Source organism: Leishmania mexicana, chromosome 19, assembly GCF_000234665.1.
Source record: "Leishmania mexicana MHOM/GT/2001/U1103 complete genome, chromosome 19".
NCBI lineage: Eukaryota > Euglenozoa > Kinetoplastea > Trypanosomatida > Trypanosomatidae > Leishmania > Leishmania mexicana.
Window position 1 is genome coordinate 97,211 of NC_018323.1, and position 17,762 is coordinate 114,972.

The following is a 17,762-nucleotide window of genomic DNA, read 5'->3' on the forward strand; positions in this document are numbered from 1 at the left end:
ATGCCCATCTTGGGTGCGGCTACCCCGGAGCCTCTATGTGGGAGGGAGACGGGCGGCAGCGTACCAGGCAGCATGGAGACGCTCATCAAGAAGCTCCACCTTCTCTACACTCAGCGCGTGCGGCCGCTGGAAGAGATGTACAGCTTCGACACCTTCCGCCCCAGCTGGTATGAGGAGACGATCCTCAACGAGCGTCCCTTCATTACGCTATTTGGCCCGTGGTCGGCTGGCAAGACCACCTTCATCAACTACCTCTTGCAGAGCAACCACTTGTGGACTGGTCCGCAGCCGACAACGGCAGAGTTCACGGTGGTGATGTACGGCAAAGAACCGGGCCCGATTGCCGGCCAGGCGCTGGCCAACTCGAAGCACTTGCCGTTCAAGGGCCTTCTCTATTTTGGCGAGTCCTTCATCAACAACCTCAAGGGATTCCAGGTGCCCCATCCACTCCTGGAGCGCGTCACGCTCATCGACACTCCTGGGGTGCTGGAGAGCGCTAAGGACATTCACCAGCGCAAGTACGACTACGTGAAGGTGTGCCGCTGGTTTGCGGAGCGAAGCGACTTGATCTTCGTCTTTTTCGACCCCAGCAAGCTGGATGCCGGTGGGGAGCTTCGCCAGCTCTTCCAAACCTCCTTCAAGGGGATCGAGAATCGTCTCCGCCTCGTATTGAACAAGGCCGACGCCATCTCCACCCAGGAGCTCATGCGGGTCTATGGCAGTTTGTTCTGGAACTTATCCAACTTCATCAACACAACGGAGCCGCCGCGTGTCTACGTTGGCAGTTTTTGGGATAAGCCGTACAACCCAAACTCCTTCTCTCGTCTCTTCGCAGAGGAGAAGTTAGACCTGCTGCATGAGTTGCTCGAGATTATTCCGCAACAGGCGAGGGACAAGAAGATCGCGTCGCTCATTCAGCGAGCCAAGGAGGTGCTCGTGCATGCCCTCATCGTTGGTGGCATCCGGGCCGACCTGCCGGTTCTCTTCGGCAAGTCCAAGGCAAAGAAAAAGGCGGCGGAGCAGCTGCCAAGGCGCTACGAACTCATCGGCGCTAGCTACAAGATGAACCACCGCGACTTCCCGCCGGTGCAGGCCTATCGATCTTTTCTGGAGCGCTACGACGTCGCGAAGTTCCCATCGCTGCAGAAACCGGAGAAGGCTGGTCTCATCCGCGGCATTCAAGAGCTGATTGACACGATCCTGCCATCCATGCTGCGGCCGGTGTGCAACACCCGAGCCGCGAACCCGTTTGAGGAGGATAAGTGGACGGGCTTGCTCAGCATGTACCGCGATCACGTGCTTTTGCAGCGTGATGGGCGGCCTGGCATGCAGGGAGACACTGACAAGGTCGCCTCCACCATGGGTAAGGCGGTGCCTGACTCGGCGTCCCTGGGTCCGTCTTCCAGTATTGCCGCCACCCCCGCCCCCGGCCCGTCGTCTCTACTTGGCCCCGGCACCGCAGTCGCAGCATCTTCTGCGTCGCCATCCTTCACACAGTCGCCTTCCCTCGCGATGGCTGCTTCTTCCACGGCTGCCGCCACTCCGCCGCCGCTGCCATCATCCGCAGCGACGTCGTCGCCAGCTGACATGCAAGCCATGATGGCGATAATGCAGCAGATGGCTGCATATCAGCAGCAGCAACAAGAGCAAGACCGACGGAGCAGCAGTGCACCTGCGACCGTCAACTCACACGGGACACGATCTTCATCGCCCCCACAGACATCAGGAAATCCTGTTGAGTCCTCCGTCCCGGTGACCCCGCAAGAGTCGGACATAAACAGCGAACCGTGCCTACTTACCGTGGCGCCTCAACCCGCCATGCCCGACAACTGCGCTTCCCAGATTAACGCATGGACTCGCGAGGACGTGTCAAAGGCGCCACACTGAGACGAGCGCTGCGCTTCCTTCGTATCACAAGCTCGTCTCTCCGTCTCTTCTACTCACATTCCCGGGCAACCAGGAGGATCACTGATCTGCCGCTGTGGGCGCGTCGAAGCTCCTTCCCTCCTTTGTGCGTCTTCTTGTGTCTGCGCGGGTGCGCTCGCGGTCTCTCCGTGGTCTCCTCATATTCGCCCACGATGACACCACCTTGCCCGGTGTGGGATGGTGCATGCCGTGTGGAAAGGGCTCTTGGGGGGATGACAGGCGGGGCCAGAGCTTGGCTCCGTCACCTCTTCCTCCGCTTCCGTCTGTACACGACTTCACTATCCCCTTCCTCCGTGGCGTTCCCGCGTTTCGCTAGTCTCTTCCTCAGCCTTTGCTTCTTTTTTTCTCTGCGCTGCCACCTCGTCATGGCGACCTGAAATGGTGCGGCCAGGGGTTGGAGAGCGCTTGTCCGCTGCCCCCGCTTTATGATGTAGGACACCATCAGCGCAGGGCCTACCCCCCGCACACCTCACGCACACAAAGCGAAAGGAACTGAGGAGGGGCGGAGGGCAATGAAGGGAACAGTCGTTGATGCCGCATGTGTACCTACGAGGCGTCGTGGCCATCGCTGAGATGGAGTGGCGGGGGCGGGGACACACGCACCAACAAGTTCCAAAAAGGCTTTCTCAACTTTTACTGACGCTGCGCGCACGTGACGCCGCCACCGCTTCTGCCAAGGATGTGCACAAGGGGTGAGGGTGGGGGGGTCATCCATGTATGAATGAAGGGGCGAGGGTGTGCCATTTCACGCTCTCTTCTGATATCTTCACATAGCTGCCACGTTGTAGTCCCCTTCCTAGGTGCGTTGTGCGACACGAGTCTCACCTCCGCACCACTATCTTCTCACTGCTCTGCACACGCTGACTCCTTTGTCTCCACTTGCTACGCGTCTCTTCTCTTTGGTTGCTTCTGCATATCAGGGCACATACACTGCGGCGGTTTATACTGTTGCTGCGCCCTACCACGTGAACCACGTGCGTGCGCCTTCTTGCCACGTGACCACCTCGTTGTTGATACCGCAGACAACTGCATCGTTGGTGCGCGCAGACACAGACTGTAGTGCGTGGTGAATGAAGAGAGGAGGAAGAGCCGTCACTCTCTCCCTCCCTCGTACCGCTCTGGCTCGTGGGCATTGTGCAAGGCACCCATGCAGCCGCCCACGCGCACGTTTCAGCAACGCGCCTCAGCGGCCGCTGTTGTAACGGCCGCCAACCTACAGCCTCTGCTTTTCCAACGCTGTGTGACTGTTTCATTGCGAGGGAGAGGTGAGTGGGGGGACGCGCACTACCGGCGATACCGCGAAGAGCAAGAAGCTCAGCCGTCTCTGTTGCACCGCTTTCGCTTTCTCCCTCACTCAGTGTTCGGCGGGACACGATGCGCGGCGAGGTCTGTGATGATGGCCTGCATGCAACACCCCCGTCGAGCAGTTGTGACAGCCACAATAGCAGTCATGTCCTCCATGACCCTGAGCTGCTTGATTTGATGGAGGCTGCGGAGGATATGGCGCTGTTCTTCCGCGCTCGAGCCAACTACAGCGAGGCACCGCCTTCCAACAATGAAATCGCTTCTCGCATGTCAGAGCAAACACCCAACGCCACGAACACAGACGGCCCGGCACCCGTAGATCTACCTGCCGCAGCGTCACTGCCTTGCCTGCCCACTTCGCTCCTTGTTGACGGATCGCTGTTTATGCGTGAGATTCCGGTGTCGTCGCCCGCCGCCAAAGCGCACGGCAAGATATCATTTCTCTTCGGAGCGGTGGGTGTCTCAACCGGCTCGGTCTTCTGCCCTTTCACGTGCGGCTTTGTCTCCATGTGCTCGCCACACTGGGGCCAGCTGTGCGCGGTCGGCCTCAGAGTTCGTATGTCGCTGCACGGTGGCAGGCGCGTGGTGCCACAGAAGCCGGACCTGCTGCTAGCCCGCGCACGCCAGCTGCAGGGATGCACCATGCAAGGCAGCCCCAAGATATCCAGCAAGTCGACGCAGCCTCATAGCGCCAGCTCTGCGAAGGCGCTCAAGGACTCTAGGTGTACGGAGACGAGACGGTGGCTTCCAGCAGCGCTTTTCGAGACGTGGGGCTGGAGCCCGCACCTGCAGCAGACGCTCGGCGCCACTGGAGAGCGCGGCCGCCTTCCGTGCTGCGGTAGAGGCACATATGCTCACTGGAGACCTCTGCAAAGGCGCACAAGTCATACCAGTCGCGGGGGCTGGTGGCAGTCGTGCAGGGATACCAGCTCCTTTCGGCGCACGGCAGCGCACCACGTCCGCGAGAGGTGGAACCCGAGAGGTACAGGCAGCGGCGCGCTGCCCGTGGAACACCCGATGTCGCGTCCTGCAGCCCCCCTCCTCCTCGAGGCTGGGCTGTTCGTCTACAAGGGCGGTCGCGTCGTGGGTCACCGTTTCGGCATCTAAGCCGATGGGGCAGGCGCCGAAGCTCCCGCATCCGTGGCCTGCGTGGACGGAAGCCCACACGGACCGCCCCACGTTGCGGCTATTCGGCCTACCCGCCTGCGGTGCCGCGCTGGCCCAGCTGGCGGGGCAGATGCAAGATGCGTCGGAGCAGGGCCAGCTTGCCGCGACGTCGCGACTATACTTCTGCCCCCTTGCCCACGCCGTGGATTACAGGGGCACTGACTTGCGTGCGTTTGATGTGGAGTGGGGCCGGGGGCACTGCCACGACGGCGGCGGCAGTGGCGCATCCGCTGCGCCGCGAACGACAGCGGCACTCAGTGACTCGTCTCCTGTGCTATCGCTCGGGATGGAACTGCCCGTAAGCGATGATGGTGACCCTGCTGAGGCGGCGGCCGGACGCGCGGCCTCCACTCCGCCGCTGCGAGTGGTCGTCTTCAGCAACGCCCACATGCTCTTGAAGCGAGCGATTCGCCGCTTGCTAGATCAATGGACCCGGAATGGAGCGTCAGTGCGCAAGCTACGCCAGCAGCAAGAGCGCGCGCGGGCCGGGCCGCGCGAGTGGCGCACGCTCATGGATAGGCACCTGCTTCTTCCGCTTGATGCCGCGGCCATTCTGCCCCACGTGCAAAGTCTCTCGACCCCCTTCGGCGACGTGCAGGCCGTCTTTATTGGCTACACGGCAAGCCAAGGCCCTGTCGAGGGGGCGAAGGTGATGAATCGGCCATTGGATGCGGGTAAGCATGCGCCACCTCCTCTGCCGGTGTTACCGACATCAACATCGTCTGTAGGTTTCCCCGCGCGCGTCGAGCTTGCGGTGAGCGCGAGCGCGCATTCGGACTTGCTTCATGTGGAGGAACCCCTCTCCGCTGCTTTGCTCCGTGCATCCACCCTCTATCGCAGGTGCCTCGACGCAGCACAGCGTCGTGAGTTGGTGGAGGCGGTGGTGCAGAGCACTGTGGATGGCGCTCCTGCGGGAGCTTTCTTCATGAAGCGGCAGTCTCAGCGACTCTCTAGTGGTCGTCTTTTATTCAAAACCAGTAAAGTGCCCCTAACTGGCACTCAAGGTCGCCTGCAGCTGCACGAGGCGTGCGAGGCTGCCCTGTCGCTCTTATCCCCACTGGAAGGCTTCCTGCACCCCCACCTCGGCACTGAGCGAACTCGTGGCAACCGTCCTGCGAGGGACGACGATGTCGTGTCGCTGCTTGTCATGTACCCATTCTTGAGCACCGTGCGCATTCGCCACGTTCTGCTAAGCGCTTTTCACGTACGTGTTACACCAACCTCGACCGCGGGTGACGATGCTCCATCGGCTGTGGCTGCTGCTGCTGCCGATGGCCCTGGCGCAGCTGGGGAGGTGGCGTGTGTCCGCGGCGGCACCGACAGTGGTCCTGTTGTTCCTGCAGCGGCGCCTCCCTGCGACCCCCGCGTCCACTTTGTCGAGTCGCGCCTGCGTGTCAATGAACACGAGCAGCGCGAGCGTCATGTCCTGCTGCAGGCGGCGAAGGTGTGTGCCGCGGCGGCGGCGGCCTCAGTGAGGGCAACCCCTTCCTGTGCGCCACGCGCACCGCTTCTTTTTCAAGCGTATGCCGCCTATGTGGAGCCTCCGGTGCTGCTGGGGTTGTGGACGCCAACGCTTCCGTTCCGGGCCCCCACGTTGGCGGATGTGATGGCGTTGCGCTGCTTCTTGTTAGAGCCACTCCGCACCAGCTACGCAGCCTCGGACCGAGCTCCTACAGATGCGCTGCCTCGCGCCGGCTACGCGGACGGCGGCGGTAGCGGTGGCATGGTCGCGCTTCGAGTGGATGATGTGGATGCCATTCACTTTGACGACGCCGACGGGGCAACGCGCCACAGACGCACCCACTGCATGTTTGGCATCCGGGCATCCCTGTCCCCCGCATCTACAGCTACACCACGCCCGCGAACAGGAGCCGGCGCGGTGGGTGAGGAGAGTCTGCGGGACGCGAGCGGCCGCGACCTCATCGCGCGTGAGCTGGCGCTGTTGGAGACGCTGCTGCAGCAGTGTCTCAAGGAATGCGCGCGGTCAGCGACGTTTTTCCCGCTGTGGGCGGAGCACCGCCGCTACGACGACGCTTCTCCCTGTGCTACCACGTACCAAAGCAGCAAGGCGGGCCCCATGACGAGCCGTGGCGATGGTGGCCCTGCGGGGCTCAATTTGCTGCCCTTCCCGTTCTTTCCCTCAGGAACAAATCACCATCCCTCTCTCAACTTTTCTGGCGCGATGGAGTCGTTGGCGTCGTGGGCGCCACAATTGATAGAGCTGCGTCTTTTGAGCTTGGCTGCGGCACAACGGCCTTTACTCTCCCTGACGATCCGCAGTCGGGTGGTGCTGCTTGAGTCGGTGTACGTGCCGGCCAGCGACGAGGTGGACGCACCGGACGACGATGCCGAGAAGGTTGCGGCAAGGAGCGGAAGAAAAGGGCCCAACCACGCTTTTTTTCGACGCGGGCAGGTGTGCGAGGTGGCCGGCTTTGTTCCCTGCGACCTTCTCCTTGGCCGCGAAGCGGCGTCAACGGCGTCGGAGGGCGCCGGGGGGTCCATGAGCCGCGACCAGAGCGCCACGTGTGGGATGTCTTTTCCACGCCTCGTGCGGCAGCAGGTGGCTGGTTGCTCTCTCAGTGAGCGGCGAGTGATAGAGCACTACATGGCCCAGCAACGGCACGCGTCGACCTTGCCGTTGCTGCGCTGTTGCATCGCTCCCCAGCTGCGCCAGGAAGATCATCTGAGACAGCCGTGCACCGGCCTTTTCGTGCTTGCCCCCCGCTGCGCCGTTGTCGGCGGCTACCGCTCCCTTCACTACTACGGCCTGCCTCTGCTTCACCTGCCATTGCTCATCATGGCTGGCGGTTTAGCCCGCTCTCCGCCTCCCCACTCGGCCGTAAGCGCCTCTAAGCTGAGCAAGACCGCCCTAGGGTCTTGCAGAGCGTCGCGCGCGTCTGCCTTGGGCAACGACATTGGCGCACCGCCAGCACTTCTCACCGCTACCTCGCCCTCGGCCTCCTTCGACTATGCCCTGTCGCATCTCTTTCACCAGCATCACGCCGACCCGGCCAGTTGCAGAGCAACTCTATGCTTAACATCACAAGAGCGACAGCAGGGCCTCGATCTGCTCTTCGAACAGCTGCGCAACGCCACTGCCGCGGCTAGCGATGGTGCGAAAGTGGCGTGTGGGAACGACACCTCACCACGCTCGCCAATATCCTTTGTGGAGGACGTTCTCTTTTCTGATGTGTCGCATGACCCTCGCAACGGGAAACCCGCGGATGCTGTCACTGCAGGTGACCGTGACAGCAGTGATGCACACGCGGTGCTGACGCCACTGGTTTGCTGTCCGCTGCTGACCGAGCTGGCCCTCTACGCGCGCGTGCATGAGGGCCTCGACAGCGCCGCACTCGTCTCTAAGCAGCGCACATGCGCGTGCACTGTGAAGTGATCGAATGCTGAAAAAGAGAAGAAATGAACGCGCTGGTCACCGCTACGGGCTATCCATTCGAGATGTCAGCGTGCGCGTACATGTGCGTGTGTGCTCCTCACCACGCCATGGCGTCTTTTCTTTTTTTAAAATTCGGCGAGGGGGGGGGATAGGATGGGGGACTATGACGGGAACCGCCGTGCGCTTGATAAGTGTCCTCCACTTGGTCGTTGACGGAATTGCTTCCGTGCGCGCACGCCCCCCCCCCCCACTTCCCTTCCCATCTCTCCCTCTGTTCTTCTCTGTTCCCATCGCTGAGGGGACGCGAAGCGCATCTGCTCCTCTTGATCTGCTGCCTTTGCTGCTCTTTTTATTTTTTTTCCCGCGTGGGGTGGTGTAGTGGGGGGATCTCCTCTTTTTTTCGTGTGTGCTCTCGTCGTGAACTTGAGGCCGCCTCGCCTCCCGGCTCCGCCCCACTTTTGGTTTGTCTCCCGTACATGGAACGGAGGAGGAGAAGGTCACAGAAGAACAAAAAAGATAATCAATGAGTGGCACGAAGGGCGTTGCTCACCTCCCCAGGTGTGTGCGGTTGTGTGGCGCGCCGTCGAGGAGAAGTGCGCTGGTCTCTGGGTGCATCCACGGTGCCGGAGGAGGACCAGCGACGGATTACTCACTACCCCGCATGGATCCCTCTCTTTGCACCTCTCTCGCCCCTCGTGTTCGCGTGGCTTTTGCAGCGCGCGATGCCACATCGGGTGCCGTGGCCTGCGCACGTTCGTTCGTGTGTTTCCTCGGCCCGTGCCGGTGTCTGCGCCGTCACGACTCTCTCTTTGTTTTTCACACTCTTGCACCCGTTCATCTTCCTCTCTCCCCCCATGCGCGCGTATGGGTGCGCATGTGCCAGCTGTGTAGTAGGGATAGTACGCGTGATCGCCTATTTTTGTTTGGTTTGGCTTTGTATACCCTCTCTTCAGTGGGCGCGATAGGGGACCATCTGTAGCATCGCGATTCCCCGATTTGCACGACAGACACAGAAAGGCACGCGGACACACTCAAGCCCTTGCCCCACCCGCTCCACTCTTCTTTTTCTCTCACACACACACACGCCCGGCCTTACTCAGACGCACGTCGGTGACGTCGAGCCAAGGACCTTGGGCGGCGATTTTGACTTCACAGATAACGCAGGAGGATCGCCCTCTTGTCACATATATATATATATAAGGAGTCCCGCGCCAAGGGGATCGGGTGAGCACGCGCACTTGTTGATCGCCGCGCACAACCTCTTCCTCATCCCGCCCTCCACGTGCTACCCTATCCTTTGTCTTTCCTCCCCCTCCCCCGCCCTTCTCCGCTCTCTCTATCCCTCTCGTTCCCTCGGCCCTGCGCTTGCACATCACATCGCCGCGGTCCGTCACCACGCTGAGCCCTTTTTGCGTCCCTTTCTGCCGTCTTTTCGCGTCTCTTCGCCTTCCTTTCCGTTCTCTTACCCTGCGCCGCCGCCGACGGTCGCGGGATGATGAAGTCCAACGTCGATGCCGACGCCGCCGCGATGAGTCCCTACCACGGCAACGGCATGATGGCGCCTGCCATGAACACGAACGAGCCAATGCAAGTGGTGTACAACCGCACACAGAAGCGCGTGCCGGTGTTCCGCGACAGCCTGATTGTGTACGAGCAGCAGATGGTGCAGGTGATGGAGGAGCTGCGCACGCTGACGATGGACGTGAATGCGCTTCGGGCGCATTACGAAGAGGCGCTCCAGGAGAAACTGTACATTGAGAACCTCGCCGCACAGGCGGAGAAGCGCGTGCAGGACGTGAAGGAAATCGTGGACCGCTACGTTGGTGTCAAGGACGCCGTGGTAGCCAGCGACGGCTTCACGTATGAGCGGGAGACGATCTCCTCGTATATCGAAGGCTGCAAAGAGGCTGGCGGCACGCCGACGTCGTACCAGACAGAGAAGCCGCTGACCTCGCTCCTGATTCCAAACCGCTCGCTCAAGACGTTGGTGGATCGCTTGGTGACGCTGCAGAAGGCGGAGCCGACGCCGTCGGCGCCGGCCGACCGCAACCCAGTGCAGCACCACTCGAAGTCAATGACGGCGGGTCGCGCAGGAAACGTCTCTGTCAACCAACACGAAGGCCAGCGGCGCAACATGCACGGCGGCGGAAAGGACAGCTCCGGCCCGGTGGAGCTGAACGCCAAGGGGGAACGAGTGCACCCGTGCATTCGTGTGTACGGGTACTGCAACTACAACGAGAGTTGCGCGTACGCGAAGTATCCGTACGATGCGTGCTTGTCGAATCTCAAGAACAAGTGCCGCTTCAAGAACCAGTGCCACGAGCGCCACGTCGAGTTCCGCGGCCCACTGGACGACTACGGTAACTGCGCCTCCACTAACCAGGGGCCTAACCAAGAGAACAATGCGTCCGAGTCCATGGGGGAGGCGAACAAGTAGGCTCAATGCTTTTCATCTTGGGCGCTCCTCCGTCACCCTCTGCCACACGCACACAGACGTAGACACAGACACAAGTGGGACAACAAGGGCGGAGAACGGCACCGCAACCACCCTTGCCAGAGGGCCACCCCTTTTTCTCTGTCGTTTTAAAGGTTATATTTGTTGCATATATCTGCGTGTGTGTGTGTGCAAGAAGGCTGCTCTTGCTCTTCTCACTTCCTGCCGGATGCTTGCTGCTCTATGTCCGAGTGTGTTGGTGTGTATTCTCTGTTGTCGCCCGATTCAACGCCGGCATTTGTGCACCTCTCTCTCACACACACGGCACGCTTTCGCAAAAAAAAAACCGCCGTTTCCTCTCTCCTGCGTTGTCTTCGCTGTCTCTTCACGCCCCGCGCATCCGTTGCCCTTTCCAGCCGCCCCTTTGTTTGTGTTTCGCTTCTCGTTCCCCCCTTCCCTCCCCTCCTCACCTCTCCTGTTCCGTGTTCGGCGCGCTCTCGTTTCGTTGGCTCCTCTTCTCTCTCTTCCCCCGCAACGACCCGCCCCGCGTGAGCGCCGCCGCTGAGTGCTTCCTTTCTTGCCTGTTTTTTTTTACCGTGTGTGCGGAGCTGCATCCTCCTCCTCCTTTGCTCGGTTTTTGCGCACCTCAGCACCTCAACACCCCTCCCTCCCCCTCCCTACTCGTGCCGCGTGGCTCTGGCTGCTTTCACCTTCCTTTTCTTTCCATTTTCTCTCTGTGTGCGTGCTGGCCGCGTGCCTTTGTTGGCGTCTTTGGCCAGCGTGCGCTGGTGAGGCACTAGCCTCCTTGCGTGTATGCGTCGGGTGTGATGGCTGAGGTCTAGTGAAGGCACTTCTTGCCGATGGGGGTTGGGGGCGGCGGGATGAGGGGTGGAAGGATGACGGGTCGGGGTACGTCGGTGACTTGGCAAAGACGACGCCTCGCCCACGCACTGTTGCGTGCACATGCACTCTTCTTCCCCATTCGCCCCCAAGGCAAACAGCACGTTTTTTTATTTCGGTTGTTTTTCCTCCGTGTTGCGAGACAACAAGAAGATGTCCTTGCCCAGGCCCGCACGGGCACCTGTCCACACTTTGGATGCCTTCAACCGCGGATGGTCGGAATCGACAGCGTGGAGTGCAGCTGGATCCACTGCCCTCCTGCCTGTGATCGCTGTGAGGTCATCCGACCCGGCGCTGTGTCCGATAGGCTACGTGTAATCCGTGGATCGCTCGAGGCTCGAAGCACGCCTTACTTCACGCCACACTCTTGTCCACAGCGGCCTGATTGCGCCTACCGCGCTCGCGCGGCACGGGCTCCTCACCTGTCTGGTGTCTCTGGCTGCCCACCCCCTATGCCCTCTCAGAAGTACAAACCATGGGCTCTCTGTGCGCAGGCGCATGCCTATGCACGGGCCCCTTCGGCTTGACACGCCGACTCGTGTGGGAGGCGTGCGGATTCAGGAGAGGGTGGAGTGCCCCCCGCCGTCACAGACTCATGGCTGCGTCGCATCTGTTGTGGCACGTGCGGGCAAAGCCCGCCAGACGCGCCCCGGCGAAATGGGCGGAGACCGCGGATGATGACAGCGAGCACCCGTGACAGCAGCGCGGTCCTTAAGCAGGCCCCATGGTCCGCAAATGCTAGCACTGTGCGCACGCGCTGCCAAGCACCGCTGGGATGGTGTGCCACGTTCACGCAAGGCATCCAGAGGTCGGCAGAGCAAGGATGATGGACGGAGAGGGCGCGAAGGGATCCATACGAATCAGCCCTCTCCCCCCCCCCCCCCACACACCCAGTGCATGCGTGCGAAGCATGTGCGGCACATCCTCCATCCGACCGTGTGGGCTGATGCGGCGCAGATGCGGGAAGCATGACGAGAACAGGGCGAGGCGCGCCATCGAGTCCTCCCGGCTGGGATGTGGAGAGCCACTGCATCATATTGTGGAATGCCGCGGCTTGAGGCGACTGAGGGCGAAGCATGGCATGCGGCCCGGGCACAGGGACTCGGAGGGCCCTGGCTCGCAGCTGGCCTGCTTCCTGCTTGAGGTCACCCGGCATGCACGTTGACCACCCCCTGTTATCCTCACGGCGGACGCCACCGCCTCGGATCAAGGCATGGCGTCCACCCGCGTCCCCGTCTGGCGCTGATCGCGCAGCGCGTATGGGAGACGGGGACGAAGAAGGGCGAGATGAGCCCGTACGACGCACGGCGCGATTCGACGGCAGGGACGGCTCCTCCTGGTGGGCCAGTGGGGAGCTGTGGTGCAGCAGAGGTAGGCGAGCTGTGGTTGTGTCTGCGCGTATATGTTTGCTGTGACTTGTGCGTGCTGGAATGACATGTAAAGAAAAAAAGGTCCCCCGGTGGATTCAATGCCGTGGGATATGGGCGGGCTGCTGACCGTTGCTGTGAAGCCAAGACTCTTTGTGTGGTCCCTCGCACCTGGAACACATGTGGGTGTGTTTTCGTGGGGGCGTCGCTGGATGTCTCGCTGCCCCTCGCTTTGCAGCTCTGGGGTGCACTGGCCGTATGCGTATGTTGTAGTGGTGTGCTCTTTTGTTTCTTTTGGGCGTTGCGCCGTTGTGTCGTCACGCAGGGGACTCGGTCTTGTTGACATTTTTTCTTTTTTTAGTGTCTTTATTTCTGCCGGCTTCTGTGGCGCGAAAGCGGGCGTGCCCACGTTTGCCCGTCCTTTGCCGGGGACGCGTTACCTTGATGCTTGTTGAAAGGCACATGTACGTTGTTGTGATGCGTGTGTGTGTACCTGTGAGTGGGTGCGTGCGGGGCTGCTGTTGGCGGGCCTTGTTGTTTGCTGGCGGGGTGCGTTCGTTTTTATTCTGCTCTCTCTCTCTCCCCACCCTGCGCTGTGTGTGTAGGGGTGGGGCGAGAGAGAGAGTGGAAGCGAGAGGGCGAGAATGAGAAGCACCGGAGGCGTTCTCTCTGTCTGGGTCTGTCTGTGTCTGTCGGTCCATCTTTTCGCATGTGCGTGCGCGTGTGCGATTCGCCAACTTGGTGCGCTTTCCGTTTTTTCGATCCCACTAACTAACGTGGAAAAAAAAACAGACCAAATGGACGCACAGCGTTCACATCAACAGCACGTGGGGGTCAAGCACAGATGCCGACGTAGGGCTCAGGGGGAGCACCTCGTATAAACTCATGCACCGATGCACGGTGAGTCCGGCCTGCTTGCACTCACCCACAGTCGCCAATGCGGGCACGAGTGCTACTTGGTGTGTACGTAAGTCCACAGCCGAGATACGTCTCTCCACGGTTGCGCGTCTTCCTCCGTTTGTCTCGCCACGCTGAGTGCGAGTGAAGGGCAGAAGAGGCGCCGGAGAAGTGAGTCGGAGCTGTGGCGGGCTCTGCTCGTTTTGAAAACCTTCGACCGGAGTGCAAGAGTGGGGGGGGATAATCGAGAAAAAAGACAACGCAAAGCAGCGTGATGGTGAGGAGGAGTGCGTCGACCTACTCGCCACCATTCGAATGGCATGCTGCAACGGTCATCGGATCGTCTCCCTTACACACACAAACGCAGCCCTGCACGTCTACGGCATTTTAGATGCCGAGAAGGCCGGTCATTGTAAGCGTTTGCGTTTTCCTTTTCCCCCGACCCTTCACGGCGCGCACGCGCACGTACACCCACGTGCTCCTATGATCGCTCAGAGTGATTCTACACGCTAGCGGCCACCCATCACAACCACCGCCTCTCCATTTTGCCCTGCTATCTCTTGACTTTGCGTTGTTCCTCTTTTGTGCAACGCACGTGGCCATTCCGCTCTCGACACACCAACCGGGGCCTTCTCACGCACACACACACACACACACACACAGGCTGGTGGACAGACACGTTTCGCTTTTCTTCGCCCGTGCGCGCACCTCCTGCCTCGCCTCCTCCCTCGTCTTTTTTTGACGAAGCGAAAAAAAAACGTTGAGTCTTCGACGGCACCAACCAGGGACAATAACGAAACAACGCGCGTGGAGAGCGGTACAGAAGAAGCTTGAATTGACAGACACGCCGACACGCAGCAAGGCGCTTACCCCCTCCCCCTCCCCCGAGTCATCACCTCGCCCTCGTCCCACTCCTGCATCGCGTACGCACTCTCTGTCTCTCGCTACCGCGCCCTGAACTCTCTCGCGCCCCGTGCTCATTTGGGCAGTTCATTGCTCGCGCAAGTGAGTGACGACAAGCGCTCATCCCCCCCCCCCTCCAGTTCATACCCCCGATGTCTTGGGTGTCCTTTTCTGTCCATCTATCTCCCTCTCTCTGTTTTCCCCCTCTCCTACAGGCTCGTGCCCGCTCATCTGTGCGCCACATCTCTCTTCTCCTCGTCTTCCCGAGAGCAACGACCACCCCTCCCCCCCGACTCACCCACTCACTCGCCGCCAACTCCCTCGTGTGGCGCACTAAAAAAAAAGAACGCGACTCGGGTGTACACCGCCGCCGCTTCTCCCCACTCCTCTTCTGCGCGAACGCGAACACAGAGCGCCTTCGAGCGGAGAACAGCAACAAAACGTAAAAAGATGAGCGCCATGTCGCCGTTTTATGGTCGGACGTACCCGACGCGGACAACCCCGCTCATGTGGGAAGCGACACAGACCCTGCAGAGCTCTCTGGTTGATCAGAGCAGCGACATGCGCCGCTCGCTGGACCTCGTCATGTCGCTGCACGAGGTATTGGAGAGAAATCGAGAGATTTACAACAACATCATCGCTGAGCGCAACGAGGCCTACCGCCGTCTGCAGGACGCAGACGCGAAACTGCAGCAGGTCGAGCACGTCGTCCGCCGCTACGCCGAGGTGAAGGATCCGGTAGTGGCCAGTGACGGCTACACGTACGAGCGCACGGAGCTCAGCCGCTACCTTAGCGACTGCAAGAAGTCGAACAGCAAGGCGTACTCGCAGCAGACTAAGGAGGAGCTGACAGACGTGATGGTAGACAACGTTTCGCTGCGCCGGCTGGCAGAGCTGCTGAAGGGCGTGCACTCGGTGGAGGTGCCGCAGCTGTCGAGCCGCCCGCCGCTAGCGGCGGGCGGTGTTATCGACGTTAATGGCCCTCGCTCTCACTGGCCCGAGGAGGATCCGTCAATGAGCGGCGCGGATCACACTGAGATGGGTCCCGGTCCCGTCGGCCTCGCGGGCGGCGCCGGTGGTCGTGGAGGGAATGGCATGGCAGTGGGTCTCGGTCACGCCGGCCTCCGCTATGATCGGAGCGGAGGTGCCAAGTACGGCAAGCCGAGCAACGGCAACGAGGGCAAGGGTGGGCTGCATCCGTGCCTGCGCGTGTATGGTTTCTGCAACTTCGAGGACGACTGCACGTTTGCCAACTACCCCTATGAGGCGTGCCTGAACCATATCAAGGGCAAGTGCCGCTTCGGGTCCACCTGCAAGGAACTGCACGTTGATCCGCGCGACCCCGTCTACCAGAACACGCGCAGCTTTGCCAACCATCACCACCAGGGCGGCAACAACGCGAACACCAACCACATCCACAACAACGCCGCGACCGGTGCAAACAACGCGAACAGCAGCCAGGCAACGGATGTTGGCACGGAGGCATCGAGGCAGAGCGGGAGCAAGATGCCGGAGTCTGTAGTGGAAAGGGAGGCGGAGACGGCGGCGGCCAAGAAAGACGGCAAGTTGAGGGAAACCGGGGAGTCCGCTTCTGCTGAGGGTGCAGATGCCGCCAAGGCCAAGGACCAGTAAACAGGCGGCGGAATGAGCTCGGGCGTGCGTGTGTGTGTGTATGTCATCCCCATCTCTCCACTGACGTCTTCTCACTATTGCGCGCCTCTGTCCCGCTCTCGCGGACTCCTCTCTCTTGCATGCACATGCGTGCGTGGCGCTGTTAGCCGTCGCGCGTGGCGGAAGGGGATGAGGGGAGCTGCGCTGGCATGACAACGGCGGGGCGGCAAGAGCGGACGGGAGGTCAGCCATTCGCTTCTTTGCTCCCCCTTTCCGCCCTCACCGATGACAACACGCGATGGGCTCTCTGTGCGCAGGCGCATGCCTATGCACTGGCCCCTTCGGCTTGACACGCCGACTCGTGTGGGAGGCGTGCGGATTCAGGAGAGGGTGGAGTGCCCCCCGCCGTCACAGACTCATGGCTGCGTCGCATCTGTTGTGGCACGTGCGGGCAAAAGCCCGCCAGACGCGCCCCGGCGAAATGGGCGGAGACCGCGGATGATGACAGCGAGCACCCGTGACAGCAGCGCGGTCCTTAAGCAGGCCCCATGGTCCGCAAATGCTAGCACTGTGCGCACGCGCTGCCAAGCACCGCTGGGATGGTGTGCCACGTTCACGCAAGGCATCCAGAGGTCGGCAGAGCAAGGATGATGGACGGAGAGGGCGCGAAGGGATCCATACGAATCAGCCCTCTCCCCCCCCCACACACACCCAGTGCATGCGTGCGAAGCATGTGCGGCACATCCTCCATCCGACCGTGTGGGCTGATGCGGCGCAGATGCGGGAAGCATGACGAGAACAGGGCGAGGCGCGCCATCGAGTCCTCCCGGCTGGGATGTGGAGAGCCACTGCATCATATTGTGGAATGCCGCGGCTTGAGGCGACTGAGGGCGAAGCATGGCATGCGGCCCGGGCACAGGGACTCGGAGGGCCCTGGCTCGCAGCTGGCCTGCTTCCTGCTTGAGGTCACCCGGCATGCACGTTGACCACCCCCTGTTATCCTCACGGCGGACGCCACCGCCTCGGATCAAGGCATGGCGTCCACCCGCGTCCCCGTCTGGCGCTGATCGCGCAGCGCGTATGGGAGACGGGGACGAGGAAGGGCGAGATGAGCCCGTACGACGCACGGCGCGATTCGACGGCAGGGACGGCTCCTCCTGGTGGGCCAGTGGGGAGCTGTGGTGCAGCAGAGGTAGGCGAGCTGTGGTTGTGTCTGCGCGTATATGTTTGTTGTGACTTGTGCGTGCGAACTTGTTGTTGAAGGCGTCTTTTCAGCTCTCTCTCTCATCTCTTCCTTTGTATTATGTAGCCCATTGGCTACTCTTGGCGTTTTTGCGTGTGCGTGTATGTATGTGGATGCCAGCGTGATATGGGACGGGAGGGAGAAGGCCGCCTGTGTGGTAGCCTCTTTTTCTTGTGGAGTGTTTTGCGAGACGCGGGCATATGGTGGGGAGCGACTGCCAGGGACGGCGACGCTCATGTTCTCGTTCGACGTTGTGGTGCTTATTCCTTTGGGTTGTTTCCGCGTGCACTCGAATCGGTTTTCCTCAGCGTTGTCGATAGGCAGACGGTGCACAACCCCGTGTAGTCTTTCTCTCTAACACGTGTCTCGCTACCGCCAAGTGATGTTCTTTTGCATCTCTGGTGTTATCCTTCTGTGTTCGTGTCGATGCGTTCGCCTCTTTCTCAGTCGGTGCAGCTGTGCTATGGTGCGTCCTCCACGCGCTTCTAATGCGATGGGTGGGTGGGTATGGCCTGTCTGATGGTGTGTGTGTGTGTGTGTGTGTGATGCGGGGTGTGGTGGAGACGGAAAAATGTTATTTGCGTAACGTTGCCAGACAACAACAAAAAAGCAAAG

General features: G+C 61.0%; 3 protein-coding genes and 1 pseudogene across 3 annotated transcripts, besides 1 other annotated feature; all 4 read left to right on the forward strand.

Annotated features, from left to right (window-relative positions):
- LMXM_19_0280 (putative sarcalumenin precursor) lies at positions 1-1,887 on the forward strand (the record flags this gene model as incomplete). The annotated part of the gene is made up of 1 exon (XM_003874157.1): positions 1-1,887. The coding sequence occupies one exon, from the start codon at positions 1-3 to the stop codon at positions 1,885-1,887; it is 1,887 nt and encodes a 628-aa protein (XP_003874206.1).
- Positions 1,888-3,738: 1,851 nt separating this feature from the next.
- Positions 3,739-7,792, forward strand: LMXM_19_0290 (annotated as a pseudogene).
- Positions 3,739-7,792: a sequence feature.
- A 1,492-nt stretch (positions 7,793-9,284) lies between these two features.
- Positions 9,285-10,229, forward strand: LMXM_19_0300 (putative RNA binding protein; the record flags this gene model as incomplete). The annotated part of the gene is made up of 1 exon (XM_003874158.1): positions 9,285-10,229. One exon carries the CDS (start codon positions 9,285-9,287, stop codon positions 10,227-10,229), a length of 945 nt encoding a protein of 314 aa, XP_003874207.1.
- A 4,514-nt stretch (positions 10,230-14,743) lies between these two features.
- On the forward strand, positions 14,744-15,925 carry LMXM_19_0295 (RNA binding protein; the record flags this gene model as incomplete). The annotated part of the gene is made up of 1 exon (XM_003874159.1): positions 14,744-15,925. The coding sequence occupies one exon, from the start codon at positions 14,744-14,746 to the stop codon at positions 15,923-15,925; it is 1,182 nt and encodes a 393-aa protein (XP_003874208.1).
- Positions 15,926-17,762: the final 1,837 nt, after the last annotated feature.